The sequence below is a fragment of the Vombatus ursinus genome, unplaced genomic scaffold (assembly GCF_900497805.2).
Source record: "Vombatus ursinus unplaced genomic scaffold, bare-nosed wombat genome assembly UNPS02014847.1, whole genome shotgun sequence".
NCBI classification, from domain to species: domain Eukaryota; kingdom Metazoa; phylum Chordata; class Mammalia; order Diprotodontia; family Vombatidae; genus Vombatus; species Vombatus ursinus.
Genome location: NW_020954625.1, coordinates 21,525,942 through 21,539,676, shown reverse-complemented (window position 1 = coordinate 21,539,676; position 13,735 = coordinate 21,525,942). Strand labels below are relative to the sequence as shown.

The 13,735-nt window shown below is 41.2% G+C and overlaps 1 protein-coding gene across 1 annotated transcript in view; it reads left to right on the top strand.

Moving 5' to 3' along the window:
• PRKG1 (protein kinase cGMP-dependent 1) overlaps nt 1–13,735 on the top strand; it is a 1,334,778-nt gene that overhangs the window by 1,090,712 nt on the left and 230,331 nt on the right. Inside the window, exons 6-7 of the mRNA XM_027840670.1 lie at nt 3,194–3,271; nt 8,530–8,624. Of these exons, the coding sequence (XP_027696471.1) occupies nt 3,194–3,271; nt 8,530–8,624 (173 nt within the window). The remainder of the gene's footprint in view (nt 1–3,193; nt 3,272–8,529; nt 8,625–13,735) is intronic.

The following is a 13,735-nucleotide window of genomic DNA, read 5'->3' as shown; positions in this document are numbered from 1 at the left end:
TGTGTGTGTGTGTGTGTGTGTGTGTGTGTGTGTGTGTGTGTGTGTGTGTGTACAATTATATACATATATATATATACACACACTTCTATTTATCAGTTCCTTCTCTGGATGCAGATGTCCCTTATTTTTAATTTGTGTATTTATAATAGTTAAAATGACTCAGTCACTCAAAGGTGTTTTTAAAACAATATTGCTGATACTATATACAATGTTCTCTTTGTTCTGCTCACTTCACTCTTCACCATTTCAAGCAAGTCTTTCCATGACTTTGTAAGATCATGAAACCCATTATTTCTTATAACACAGTAGTATTACATGACAGTTATGGTTGTATTCCGTCTTATCACACCATAGTATTCTATCACAACTTGTATAGCCATTTTCCAATTGATGGGGATCCCTGCAATTTCCATTTCTTTGCCACCACAAAGAGAGTTGTTATAAACATCCCATTCACATCTGAAGTTTTTATTAAACATTTGTGAATTTCCCTCCAGCTTATTTTTACTCACTATTTTCTTTCTCAGCCTCTCTTTTTACCTGATCCCTATTACCTTGTGTTTTCCCCTCACCTTCTCAATCGCAATCCACACACCCCTCCAAAAGTCTCTACCCTTCCCTTTCCCGCAGTTTTCTCACTCTCTGCAGGTTCAGAAGACCCCAGAAGAGAGTAAAGTTTCCACATTATCAGCCCTGCACCCCCAACTGCTTCTTCTGTATTAGTTCTTCCTTTCATGCCTCGTTTTTATGATATAATTGCTCGCTTTTACATTTTCTACAATTTGTTTTTTTAGAATCACCCCATCATACACAACTCAGCCTTAACCTTTCTTTCAAACAACCTTAGTAATGATGTCAGTTTTAAGAACACTAATAAAATTTTCATATATCTCTGTGTGAGTGTGTATACATATTTATTATATGTATATGTAAACAGTTTGACTTTAATGAGTGCTTTATAATTTGACTTCAATTTAATGTTCATTATTTTTTTTCTGAATTTTTTTATTGAATTTTCCATTGAGTTCTGGTCTTTTTGTTACAAATACCTGAAAGTCTTCTGGTTTGTCAAATGTCTATTTCTTTTTCATTCAGGATTATGCTCAACTTTTCTGGGCAAGTTATTCTTGGATGCAACCCCAGCCCTTTTGTTCTTCAAAATATAATGTTCCAAGAGCTGTGGTCTTTTAGAGTAGAAGCCGCTAGGTCTTGTGAAATCTTGACTGTATTTCCACAATATTATTTTTCTTTTTTTCTTGTTGCTTGCAATATTTTCTCTTTAACCTGGGAGTTTTGAAACTTTAGCGCCTGGATATGACCATAATGATGACATGAATGTACACCTTAAAAATATGCAAAGAAATTCAATTCAACAAAGATTTATTAAGAACCTTTTATGTGTTAGTCATTGTGCTAGGTACTAGGGATATAAAACCAAAAATAAAACAGTCCTTTCCCTTAAGGAGTTTATATTCTAAAGAAGGGAGGTGTAAGTACAGAGATAAATACATGCAAAATGTAGAAAAATCTGGTTTTGTGAGAGGGGGAGGAAGAAAAGAACTGGAACAGTGATAATAAGGGAGGGTCCCTGGAAGGGTCTCACGCAGAAGGCGGTACTAGAGTTTAAGGGATTCCAAGAGACAGAGCTCTCCAGACTTGGGGGACAACCTGTGCAAAGACATGGCACCAGGAGATTAACTTTCATATACCAGGAACACCTAATGAACTAGAGAGTTTGTGAGGGAGAATAATGTGAAATTTGTCCAAAGAGATAAACTGGATCCAAATTTCAAGAAACTTTAAGTGCCCAACAAACAAGGTTGCCTTTTGCACTAGAGGCAATACCATGCTAGTGTGGGTTCTTGAGCAAAAAAAAAAAAAAAAGTTCCATGAATCAACTGCAAACATCATCTTACGTATACCTTAACTCTTCTCTTAGACTGGATGTTCTATGAAGACAGGGCCATTGATATAGTCTTCAATCTTGTAGTGTCTGTGGTCCCTAGTGCAATGCTTTGTACACAGTAGACACCCAATAAGTATCGAATGAATGAATGATTGAAATACTTCATGAATGAATTGAAGAAGTCTTTGGTCTACTAACATAATTCAGAAGCAAAGGAGTGATTGTCCAACTTTGAATGGAAACCAAGTCATTATGAAAATGAATTATAGGAAGCTCAGTGGCAAAATGGTGAATGAATAAGATTGTGAAGAGAAGCAGCATGAGTTTACGAGGATACATCATGGTTCTCCATCTAATGGATAGATATTATATACACATCATAAATTCTGTGTCTCTTAAGAACAGTTGATAGTAATGTTTTCTGTCCCCAAGTATGGCTCCCTACTAAGTTACAAAGAAGCTCAGGCCAGATGGTGCAGTTCTCATTTTTTAGCTTGTATGCCTCCTGACCCAGCAATGAGATCTCTCCTATCTCCCCTTAGAGAGAGAAATTACATATGGTCTTAGAAGGAATAATTCTTGCTCTGGGAATATGTTGAGTGCCTGCAGCTGGGGCAGAATTCTGATACCCCGACTGAGATAATCTGTCTGTTTGGAGCCTTCCTGTGATCCTTGAACGGCTGTCTCAGGCTCTGCAGGTACTGGGCTCAAATTGGCCCCACAAAATTAAGGAATTCTCTTTGGCACAATCAAAAGACAAAGTGCTGAAGCCTGAATATTAAAGCACAAGATGGCCCCTAAAATTAATCTAAGACCTGCTTACATTACTAGCTATACTGGATTCAACAAGCATATGCATCCTTCTGAGGGTGATAGGATAACCAGATGAGATCAACAAATAAAATAGCAGAGAAATTCCAGTTTAACGAGTACTTCTGAAGTTTTGTTTGGTCCTCTTTCTGTCAATGGAAGGGGAAAATGTATATTCCCCTCTCATTCAATTCAGAAAAAAATTAATAATCAGGGGGATGTGCATGTAATTCCCTGAGGAGGGGAGAGAATCATGAGCACAATTCTAAGAAAAATATGGGCAAGGTTGAAATGTTTCATTCATTATTATTATGCTTCTTGATTTAAGAACATTCTGCAATCATCGTGGATGTCAGAACTGATGAACTTTCCTGCCCTGGCTTTACGACATAAACTGTCGGGGTTGTCTTATACCTTGGCCAGTCTCTCTGGTGATGATGGTTTCTCAGTTTTTCCGTTATCCCTTATATTTTTCAGACACACTATGAGAATGGGGAATACATCATCAGGCAAGGGGCCCGAGGGGATACCTTCTTCATCATCAGCAAAGGAACGGTAAGTTTTTCTGATGACCTTTGAGGTTGAAACAATGATGGCCTCGGGGCACCCTCTCTTAGCCATGTATTCTGTAGAAAGACTCTGAAATGTAGAGTTTTTGACACCATTGTAACTTTTCCAAACTTTCCACCACTAGGAGAGGACAACTGGAAGCTAAACTTCAGAGAGTTAATTCTGAAAAAAAAAAATGAACTTATCATTTTAAGACAATCAAACCTGCACTTAGCACAGTGCTTGGCACATAGCAAGTACTTAATAAATACTAGTGGAATGAGTGAGTGACTGACTGAAGAGGCCACTTCACTCACTTCCAAGGGATAGGGGGAAGATGGAGGGTAGACTTATATTAACCTATTTTTAAAAGGAAAGAAAATAATTAGTCAACTAATCAATCAACAAGTATTTATCAAGTGCCTACTATGTGCCAGGCATTGTACTAGGCACTAGTAATACAAAGACAAAAGTTAAAGAGTCCCTGCCCTCAAGGAGCTTATACTCTGTTAATGGAAACAATTTGTCTATAACTATATGGAAAAAGAATACAAGGTAGATTTTGAAGGTAAAGCTCTGGCAACGAGGACATCAGGAAAGATTTAATGTAAAAGGCACTGCTTGACCTGGATTTTGAAGGAAATCAGATTCTAAGAAGTAAGGGTAAGGAGGGAAATGAAGACTACTGCCAGATTATAAAAGTTCATAAGAATTAAAACTCCATGTAGCTTTTAAAGAAAAAAAAAAAGTCCTCAGAACCACAAGGAGGAATTCTGGAACCTAGGGCAAATTCAGCTGAGTGGGGATCATGGAGATGAATCCTGGTCAGATGCACTCAAGAAATGGGGGAAGGAATAGAAAGCATGGGCTGGAGTGGGGAAGAGGCACCCTTATGGTGGTATACTGCACCAGGCCAGGGGAGGCCTATCAGGTGCTGGGAGAGTTGCCTAGAAATGCTCTAACAGATGTTGGTGCCTTGAAGTAAAGCTCCAGTTACTCCACCTTAGTTATGACTCTGCTCTGCTCTGTGTCCCCTTTGCCACTGTGTCTCCAGCTCAACCAGAAGGGACCAGAGGACACTGTTGTGCCCATGTACTATGTCTTCTCTGCCCTCTCACAGAATTTTGTCATGGATACAGTGGGTGCCCAGTGATTATGGCCATGATGGGATCCAGCAGGGTAATGAATTAGATGAGTCAGGCTCAAGTGCTGGACTAAGCCTTTATTAGCGGTGTGACCTTAGGCAAGTCACTTGACTTCTCAGTTTCCATTTGCTCTGCTTGCTTCACAGGCTGTGTGGAAAGTGCTTAGTAACCCTTAAAGTGGGAGAGGAAAAGTAAAGGGCTGTGATGTGGCCCCAGCCACGCCCATATGAGGACAGAGTATGAGTCCTTGCGTCGCCTCACCCTGAAAAGGGAAGCAGTTACCAAGGTGATGGAGATGACATTCATGTTGTCACGACATTTCCCCTTTTGACCCAGCTTTGAAAACCTGGAGAATAAATCCAGGTCATGCACTGACTTTTTTAAAGGCAACATGAAATCACATAGTCCTGAATAGGTTTAGAAGCAGCTTTCGAACACGTTTTTAAAAACTGCATTTGGTTCTGGGCATCCTGCATTACAGGAGGGTTCATGCTACAATCAACCACTAGAGAGCAGCCAAGAGCCAGGGCAAGGCATAGAGCAGCAAGGAGGCTGACCCCAGGTAAGGCCAGCTGTCGGAACGCAGGATGCCCACACGCTTACAATGAAAGAGCTAAGGAGGTCTAGCTCCAGGTCCACTGAATCAAGGAACAACGCAGGGATGGAACCTGGAGGGAGGGACCAAGGCTATGGGAGATACCAACAAAGGGGTGGTGGGAAGGGAGAAGAGAAACAAACAGAAAATCAGGTGAGACAAGTGGGGAACTCTCATGAACACCACTTAGGAAGTCTCCACCAAGCCATGGACAAACCCATGGCCAGCCAGTCAGGATCCAAAACAGGAAAAGCCAGTCAGGGCTCATATCCAAGACCAGGGCCAAGAGCCAGCATGTCAGTATTAAGCCAATAACAATTCAATTAGCGTATGTTAAGTACCTAGCATCTGCAAGGCACTACAGTGGTCCCTGAGAAAAAGAAAAAAAAAAAAAAAGGTTATTTCCTCTCAGGGAGCTTACATAATGGGAGTGGGGGTGAGGGAGAAAGCCAGAAATCCAGCATTTATATGAGTAAATTCTGGATAACTCATGGAGAAAAGACATCAGGGAATTCCGGGTATCAGATCACAGAGAATGGAGTGATACAGGACACTTCAGACAAACTATTTATCTAATTCCTGGACCAGGTGTCAGCATGATGTTGTAGACGGGATGTTGGACTTGAATTCAGAGGTCCCGGATTCAAATCTCACCTCAGACACTTACTATCTGCGTGACCCTGAGCAAGTCATTTATTTTCCTTGTGCTTCATCTTCCTTATCTAGAAAGTGGAGATGGGGGTTAGGGTGGGAAGTCTTGGCTGCTCTCTCTAGCGGTTGATTGTAGCATGAACCCTCCTGTAATACAGGATGCCCAGAACCAAGGCAGTTTTTAAAAACATGTTCGAAAGCTGCTTCTAAACCTATTCAGTACCATGGGATTTCAAGTTACTTTTTTAAAAAGTCAATGCATGACCTGTATTTATTCTCCAGGTTCTCAAAGCTGGGTCAAAAGGGGAAATGTCATGACAACATGAATGTCATCTCCATCGCTTTGGTAACTGCTTCCCTTTTCAGGGTGAGGCGACGCAAGGACTCATATTCTGTCCTCATATGGACATGGCTGGGTGGGAAAACCCTTTCTGGCTATAAATTCCTGATCTTATCGATTTTTTTTTCAGGGAAATATCAGTAGCATGACCAGAGGATCATTATCTGGGATCAGTCAGAATGTTTAAGGGTCCTCAGCACAGAAACTAGATTGGGGTGGAGGGAGAGTCTGACAAATTGAATCTCGGATTTTCCAGAATTGAAGAAAATTAATTAGAGTAAAACCCCTTATTTCATGGGTTAATCAATTAGCATATATTAGCACATGTTCCATGGCTAAAAATGGACAGAAAATCTATTGGAATTTGCATTTACCCAATGGACGCTCTTGGTCCCAGAGATTCTTTCCCTGCTCAACTTTACACCGTGTTTATGGAACATGTGCTCCTGACAGAGCTCCTGAGTTACACTGTTTGAGGCACACTGTGGTCATGAATCTTCACTGCTGCCTGAAAGAAACAAAAGTTTGTGGCCAAACTCAGGTGAACTCAGGTTCATGTGGGTGCCAGTTTGGGAGTCTTTAATGGAGAAACTTGGTGAGAATGACAAGTGCAGTGTTCTCATCCCTTGGCCATTCTGAGGACCATGGGAGTTTGGGGAGAAACTTTGATTTCCTGGACTTGTATGATCAAAAATGGCGTGTTTGGCTTGCTGATTACAACACCGTCCACATTAACCAGGCTGGTTCTCCCAAGGCCAGCACCCTTAGTCCCCAGAATGAGACCTTCAATGAAGCCTTTAGACATCACAGGGTCATAGACCTGACTCGAAATCTTCAAAATCATTGAGTCTCACCTCTCATTTCACAGATGAGTAACTGAGGCACAGGGCAGAGAAGTGACCTTCCTAGGGTCACACTGGGAGGATGTTTAAGAGGCAGAATCATAGATATAGAGCCAGAAGGGACTTTCAAAGCCATCTAGCTTAGAAGCAATATTGATAAAGCATTTTGCAAATTTTAAAGCACTATACGAATGCTTCCCATTATTTATTATTATCAAGTTTGCACCAGTCATTTTCCAAATAAGGAACCTGAAGCACAGAGAGGTTAGGTGATTTACCCAGGGCCACATACCTAAAACATTTCAGAAGTGAGATCATCAAGTTAGAGCTGGAAATTACCTTAGGGGCCCTTATTTTACATATGGAAACTGAGACTAGAGGTTAAGTGACTTACCCAAAGTCACACAGTTAGTAAGTTCCTGATGTGGAATTCAAACCCAGATCTTCCTGAATCCCAACTCCAAGGCTTTTGTAACATGGTCAGAGCCTTTGGAAGCCCTAAGATGAGTCCCTGGAAGGGGATGCTATGGAAACGGGGTATAAATTATAAATTATAAATTATAACTTTGGTAGTTTTCCCCAGAGGCCCATGGGGATTTTGTAAGAAAGGAGAATCAGTAACATTTTTGGTTCACCCTCATGCTTCTTCATCAGCTAGGAGTCCTCCCCAACCTGTCATGGGGATTCATGAAAAAAGTGAAAGTGAGTACTGAGCTGGGCTGATTCCTGTGGAAAAAGGGGAGAGATGCCAGGTGAGGCAGCCTCATTCAAAAAGGCAAAGATGAGGAACAGGATGGAAAGGTAGGGTGGGGATGCCAGCAAGCCCGGGGACTTAGCATATTAATAAGCCCAGCATTTGTCTTAGAATGAAAAGGGAAACAAGTGATTTCCCTACATTAAAAAAAATTAAATGTGAAAATGGAGCCCCAGGGAAGACATTTTCTCTGGGCCACTAAACCTGTTTTCTTTCCAGAAAATGCAGTAAAACATGCAGCAGGGGGCCGTGGCCCTCCAGACAGGCCTCCTGGTCTTTGTTTAGTTCCATTTATTCAAGCAGAAAACAGCTATGCCTCTGTAAAGAAACTCTCCCCTCGATAGTCAGAGAAAGAGTTGACAGCATGTTTTAAATAACTTCACAACCACCACCTGCACCTCACAGCTCTTCAAACTGGCAGAAACCTGAGTCACAAACACTTTGACATAGAATTGTTTAGCACTGACCTCTGGGTCTTCTAATTCTGTTCCAAGAGTCAGTGTTCTACAGTGGAAAGAATGCTGGATTAGAGTTGGAAGATCTGGGTTCAAGTTTCAGTTTTGGCCACATTTAATTTCTCTGGGCCTCATTTTCTTCATGTGTAAATGACAGGGTTTGCTCTCAATTATTTTTAAGTTTCCAGTCCCAAATCTATGGTTGTATGAAAGATAGGGAGATGGTGTGTGTGTGTGTGTGTGTGTGTGTGTGTGTGTGTGTGTGTGTCTGTGTGTGTGTCTGTGTTTACTAGATGAGTTCAGAGATAGGAGAAATCACTTCCTGGTCCAGGAAGTCTTCCTGGAGGAGACATACCTGGGGCTGTACCTTGAAGGATGGATGCAAGTTTGTGACAAGTCTAAGATAGCCATCATCACCCACTAGCACTTGTGACAAACGCTTTATTCTTCTAGTATTTTCATTCTCTTCTTTCCCCCATTAGGTAAATGTCACTCGAGAAGATTCTCCAAGTGAAGACCCAATCTTTCTTCGCACTTTAGGGAAAGGAGATTGGTTTGGAGAAAAGGCCTTGCAGGGGTAAGTGGAGACTGTTACTGCATTGTTAAACTGAGAGTAATAATGACCTCCTTCCTTCTCCTATAAGCTGCCAATAGGCCAGAATCACCTACAACTGCATCACCCACTTTTTTTTTGTTCCCAGTGGAGTCTCACATACAAACAGACCTTTACTGAACACTTGGAGATGTCTGTATTGATGGCCTATCTGGGCCTCCAAAGGCACAGAATGGATAAAGCATTGAAGGGAAAGGGGAAAGGACTCAGAATTTATGTAGAGCCTGCTACGTGCTGGGCAGTGAGGGAAGCAATTTTAAAAGTCCTGGTTGAACAAATGATGTCTAAGGTTCCTTCTATCTCTTTATCTCTGATTCTATGAAATTCTTGCTTTATTGAGAGAACTTCTCCTTTTACATATCATGCACTGGAATATCTCTAAAATTTTTTTGAAGGTAGGAATGGAATTGAATGAAAAGGAGAAACATTTCTTGAATGGTTACTATGTGCCAAGCTCTTCCAAAGATAGAGATACAAAAGTAAGATTCCTCAACCTCAGGATACTCACATTCTAATTAGGGGAGACAGTATGTATAGGCAGGCTTAGCAGCAGGGGACTTTGGGGAGGTGGTGCCTGACCATTGACTGTGAGGAAAGAGGTAGTGGGGCCTAGGGATGGGCTGGAATGCAGTTCTGGGTTAACTCAGGGATGGTAGGGATGAGGATTAAGCGATGGCAGCATCCAGCCAAGAAGAGACACCCAGAGCCTAGTGGGAATTGGGCAAGAGTTACTTCATCGATGGTTTCAGTTTATCTTGCTTTGTAGAGTATCTAATCTCTCCAACAGTAGTAGTAAGTGCACTCACTTATATACCGATCCACATCTCTGTTCCAGCTGCTCCCTTAAACAGTTTCCTGAGCCATTGAGAGGTTAAATATCTTGCCCATGGTCACACAGGTGGCGTGTGTCAGAAGCAGCACCTGAAGCCAGGTTTTCCTGACTCTGAGGCTGGTTCTCTGGGCATTGTGCCAAGTTCTGGCACACTGACATCTCCCTGAGACCTCACAGAGTGTTCTTAATGAGGAACATCGCACACTGGGTAAAATGCTGTGCTTGGAGTCGAGAGAACCTGGGTTTGAATCTTGTTTAAGTTACTATCCGTGTGACTCAGGGCAAGTCACAATGGAGCTTCTGATTGGGCGGTAGATATGGCTTGTATGAGCCTCAAAGGAGGACATAAGAATGAGATAAGAGTCCTCAGTGGTGTTCTTCACATGCAATGTGTTGGTGCGTTCAACACTGTAATATTTCAGACAAAGAGAGATAAATACATATGCCATCTAAAAACAATTACTTTGCTTGAAATATTTTAATTAGTTATTATTAAGAGGTTGAGTGGATAAGACCATATGATCTTATATCCCTAGTTTGGCCATAAAGTATAAGCTTCAGCCCTACTGTGAAGACAGAGAGAAGACCTTTTTGGCAAAAGCCTCTTGCCCCGTTTGAGCCCTTGGAATCACAGAGGCATTGGATGTCAAAGCTGAGGCCAAACTCCTTCATTTGATAGAGCCTGAGGCCCAGGCCATCCAAGCAGTTAATCTGTTAAGAGAGTCAGTCCCAGAACCCCCTTGAACAGGAAACAGACAGCTGGAAGGATTTGGGTATCTAATTCCAGGCGTAAGAGCGTTTATCTGGAAGAATTAGCAACAGGGGGTTACTGATCCTCAAAATGGTTCAGAATAGAGACAGATTTCTATTTCTGCTCAATTTTAAAAACAGCATCATAAAACATTGGCTACACACGTTCCATAAACAAACACAGCTTGGCAATTTGTCCTTTTCCCCCTCCAGAATCAGAGGGTGTGAGCTCTTTCCTTCTTTCCAAGGTAAGAGATAGAGAAATATGATAGCACATATTGACTATTTGCTTCCCTCCCTGTGGTCCCATCCCTTTCAACCAACCCACTCATAACTGTGCCAGACCCTCAGTGACTTTGTATGTGAATCTGTTGGTGTCTTATTTTGTGCTGTGCTTTTCATATGGCAAAGCTGGAAGAAATGTTAGGGAGAATACTTTCCCAAAGGAGGGCACCAACAGAAAGGATCTTGGGTGAGGAGATCTCCCCTGGCCCGATGCACCACTCTCTGTGCTTCACAAGCTGGATTTCCAAAAGGGGAACAAAACCAGGGAGGGCTAAAACCAGGACAGAATTTCCTCTGTATAAGAAAGCCTAGAAACAGTGTCTTTCCAGCAGAGCCAATTGGCTCAACAATGGCATTTCCCTATTCGTGTCACTGGTCAGTACATCCTGTCCCCTGCTATGATGTAGAATCCTAGGCACATAGAACTTCACCCGAAAGGGACCACAGAGCTGTCTCACCCAAACTCAACATTCAGCCAATGAAGATGCAAAGGCCCAGGATGCTGACAGGATTTCACCAAGATTACACAGATAGTATGCTGGAGAGGCAGGATTTGAATCCAGGTCATTTGAAACCAGAATCAACGAACTGTCCACTGCATCATGTTGCCTCATTCCTAATGAACTGCTCCGATCACATCACTCCATGACTCCAAAGCATTCAATTGTTCCCTGCTGGCAAACAGTTTATGAATAAACAAGAGATAGGGAGCAGTGTGAGGTGCAAAATGGGTAATTTTGATTACATTAAATTAAAAAGGGGTTGTACAAATAAAACAAATGTAGCCAAGATCAGAAGGAAAGCAGAAAACTGGGAGCAAAAATTTTATAGAGAATTTATCAGATAGAGGTCTCATATGTCAAATACATAAAGAACTTTGTCACATCTATAAGAATACAAGTCATTCCCCAACTGATAAATGGTCAAAGGATGTGAACAGGCAGTTTTCCGATGGAAAAATGAAAACGATTTATAGTCATATGAAAAAATTCTCTAAATCATTATTGATTAGAGAAATGAAAATTAAAACAACCTTGAGATATCATTTTACAGCTATAAGATTGGCTAAAATGATTCAAAGGGGAAAAACAAATATTGAAGGGTATGTGGAAAAATTAGGACACTAACTCACTCTTGGAGGAACTGTGAACTGATCCTGTCATTTTGGAGAACAATCCAGAATTATGCCCAAAGAGTTATTAAACTGCCTATACCCTTTGATCCAGCAATACCACTACTAGGTCTGTTTCCAAAGATGATCAGGGAAAAAGGAGAAATGCCTATATGTTCTAAAATATTTATGGCAGCTCTCTTTGGGATGGCAAAGAACTGGAAATTGCAGGGATCCCCATCAATTGGGAAATGGTTGAACAAGTTGTGGTGTATGATTGTGATGGAATATTATTGTGCCATGAGAAATGATGAGCTAGATGATCTTAGAATAACATGGACATACTTGCATGAAATAATGAAGAGCAAAATGAGCAGAACCAAGAGAATGTTGTGCACAGTAACAGCGAGAATGTTTTAAGAACAACTTTGAGTGATTTTGACTATTATAAATACCCAAATTAACTGCAAAGGACTATAGAATGGTTTTAAATATATACACATATTTGTGTCTAATGGTAACCATCTCTAGAGTGAGGATAGCAAGGAAAGAAAAGAAAAAAGAAAGTTGCATGATAACTTTATTATATAATTTAAAAGGAATAGTAAGTTATACATAATAGATTTGCAGTTTCATGTGCAATTATCTTTTTTTTCTATTCTACCATGTTATGAAAATACTTGTTTTATTTTTTAAATTCAGAATTAAAAAAAAACAAAACAACACAAATCCTTGCCAGACCCTCTACAATATGGTACTGAGACAATAACTAAGTATGTTCTATTAGCATCACCCATTATGTGGGTGATAAAAATGACAACCACCTTCTAGGACATGAAATTCTACTAGGAGAATATGACACACAAACATAAGTAGAAAATGAGGCAGAGCATGATTATGTCTGTCAAAGGATAGTTCAGAGAAAGAACTGTAAGGAAAATGGAGATGGGAGAGGCTGGTTTTTTTTTTAGATTCATCAAACATTCAAACCAGAGAGATCATGTCGGACATCCTTTCAACCATCAGTTTTCCTCCTCGAATTGCACATTGCCAAGGCACTGTTCCTTTGGCCCTGCATTTCTGTAGTCTCTTCATTCACATCTAGACCTAACCATTTTGCACAAAGGACCGTGTTTCCTGAAATGGCGCAGCAATCGATGAATAAATGAATGAAAAAAAAAATTTAAGTGCTTACTGTGTGCAAAGCATTGTGTTAAGTGCTGAGGTTATAAATAGAAAAAAAGCAGGATAGTCCCTGCTCTTAAGGAGCTCCCATTTTAATGGGAGAGACAACACACGTGGAAAGCTTCAATTTTAAGTCAAATGGCAAGGTCTCATGATCCTTAGGGTGTCATGGCAAAGAACCTGTTCCTTAATGTCATTTCCATTGATAAAAATCATATCATTTACTGATGTTGAATCATTGACAATGCCAAGGACTTTGGTGTTGAGAATTTTCTTTGCTGAATCTCCAGTATCTGGGGCTGAACTTGCAAGACCCATGGCCAAGTTGCATCTCCACAGGGGCTGATTCTCAGGGTGATGACTAAGGGCACTGGGCTGGAAGCATAGTTCGTCTCTGTTTCTGTCTCTCCTCTCCCCTCCTCTTCTCTCCTCCCTTCCCTTCCCGTCCCCTCCCCTCCCCTCCACTCTCCTCTTTCTCTCTTGTTTGTCCCTCTCTGTCTCTCCTTGTCTCTGTCTCTGTCTCTTCTTGTCTCTGTTTCTCTCTTACACACACACACACACACACACACACACACATACACGAGTCGGTCATCATTACAATATTGCTGTTACAGGGTACAATTTTCTCTTGGTTCTGCTCACTTCACTTTGAACCCAGCCCCTCAGCATTTCATCACAATCATATACCACAACTTGTTCAGCTATTCCCCAGCTCAATTTTTAATTCTTTACCACCCCAAAAAGAACAAAGATGGCTATTGTCAAGGCTTTCCGGCTCAGGGTCCTGGGGCTTTCTTCATTACAATCTGAAGGGAGATGGTGGTCAAGGTGGTGGGGGTGATTTGACTAAGAGATACAGTGTCTTGTAGCTTCAAGGTTGACTTGGCTGACAGGGGCTACTTGGTTGGCAGT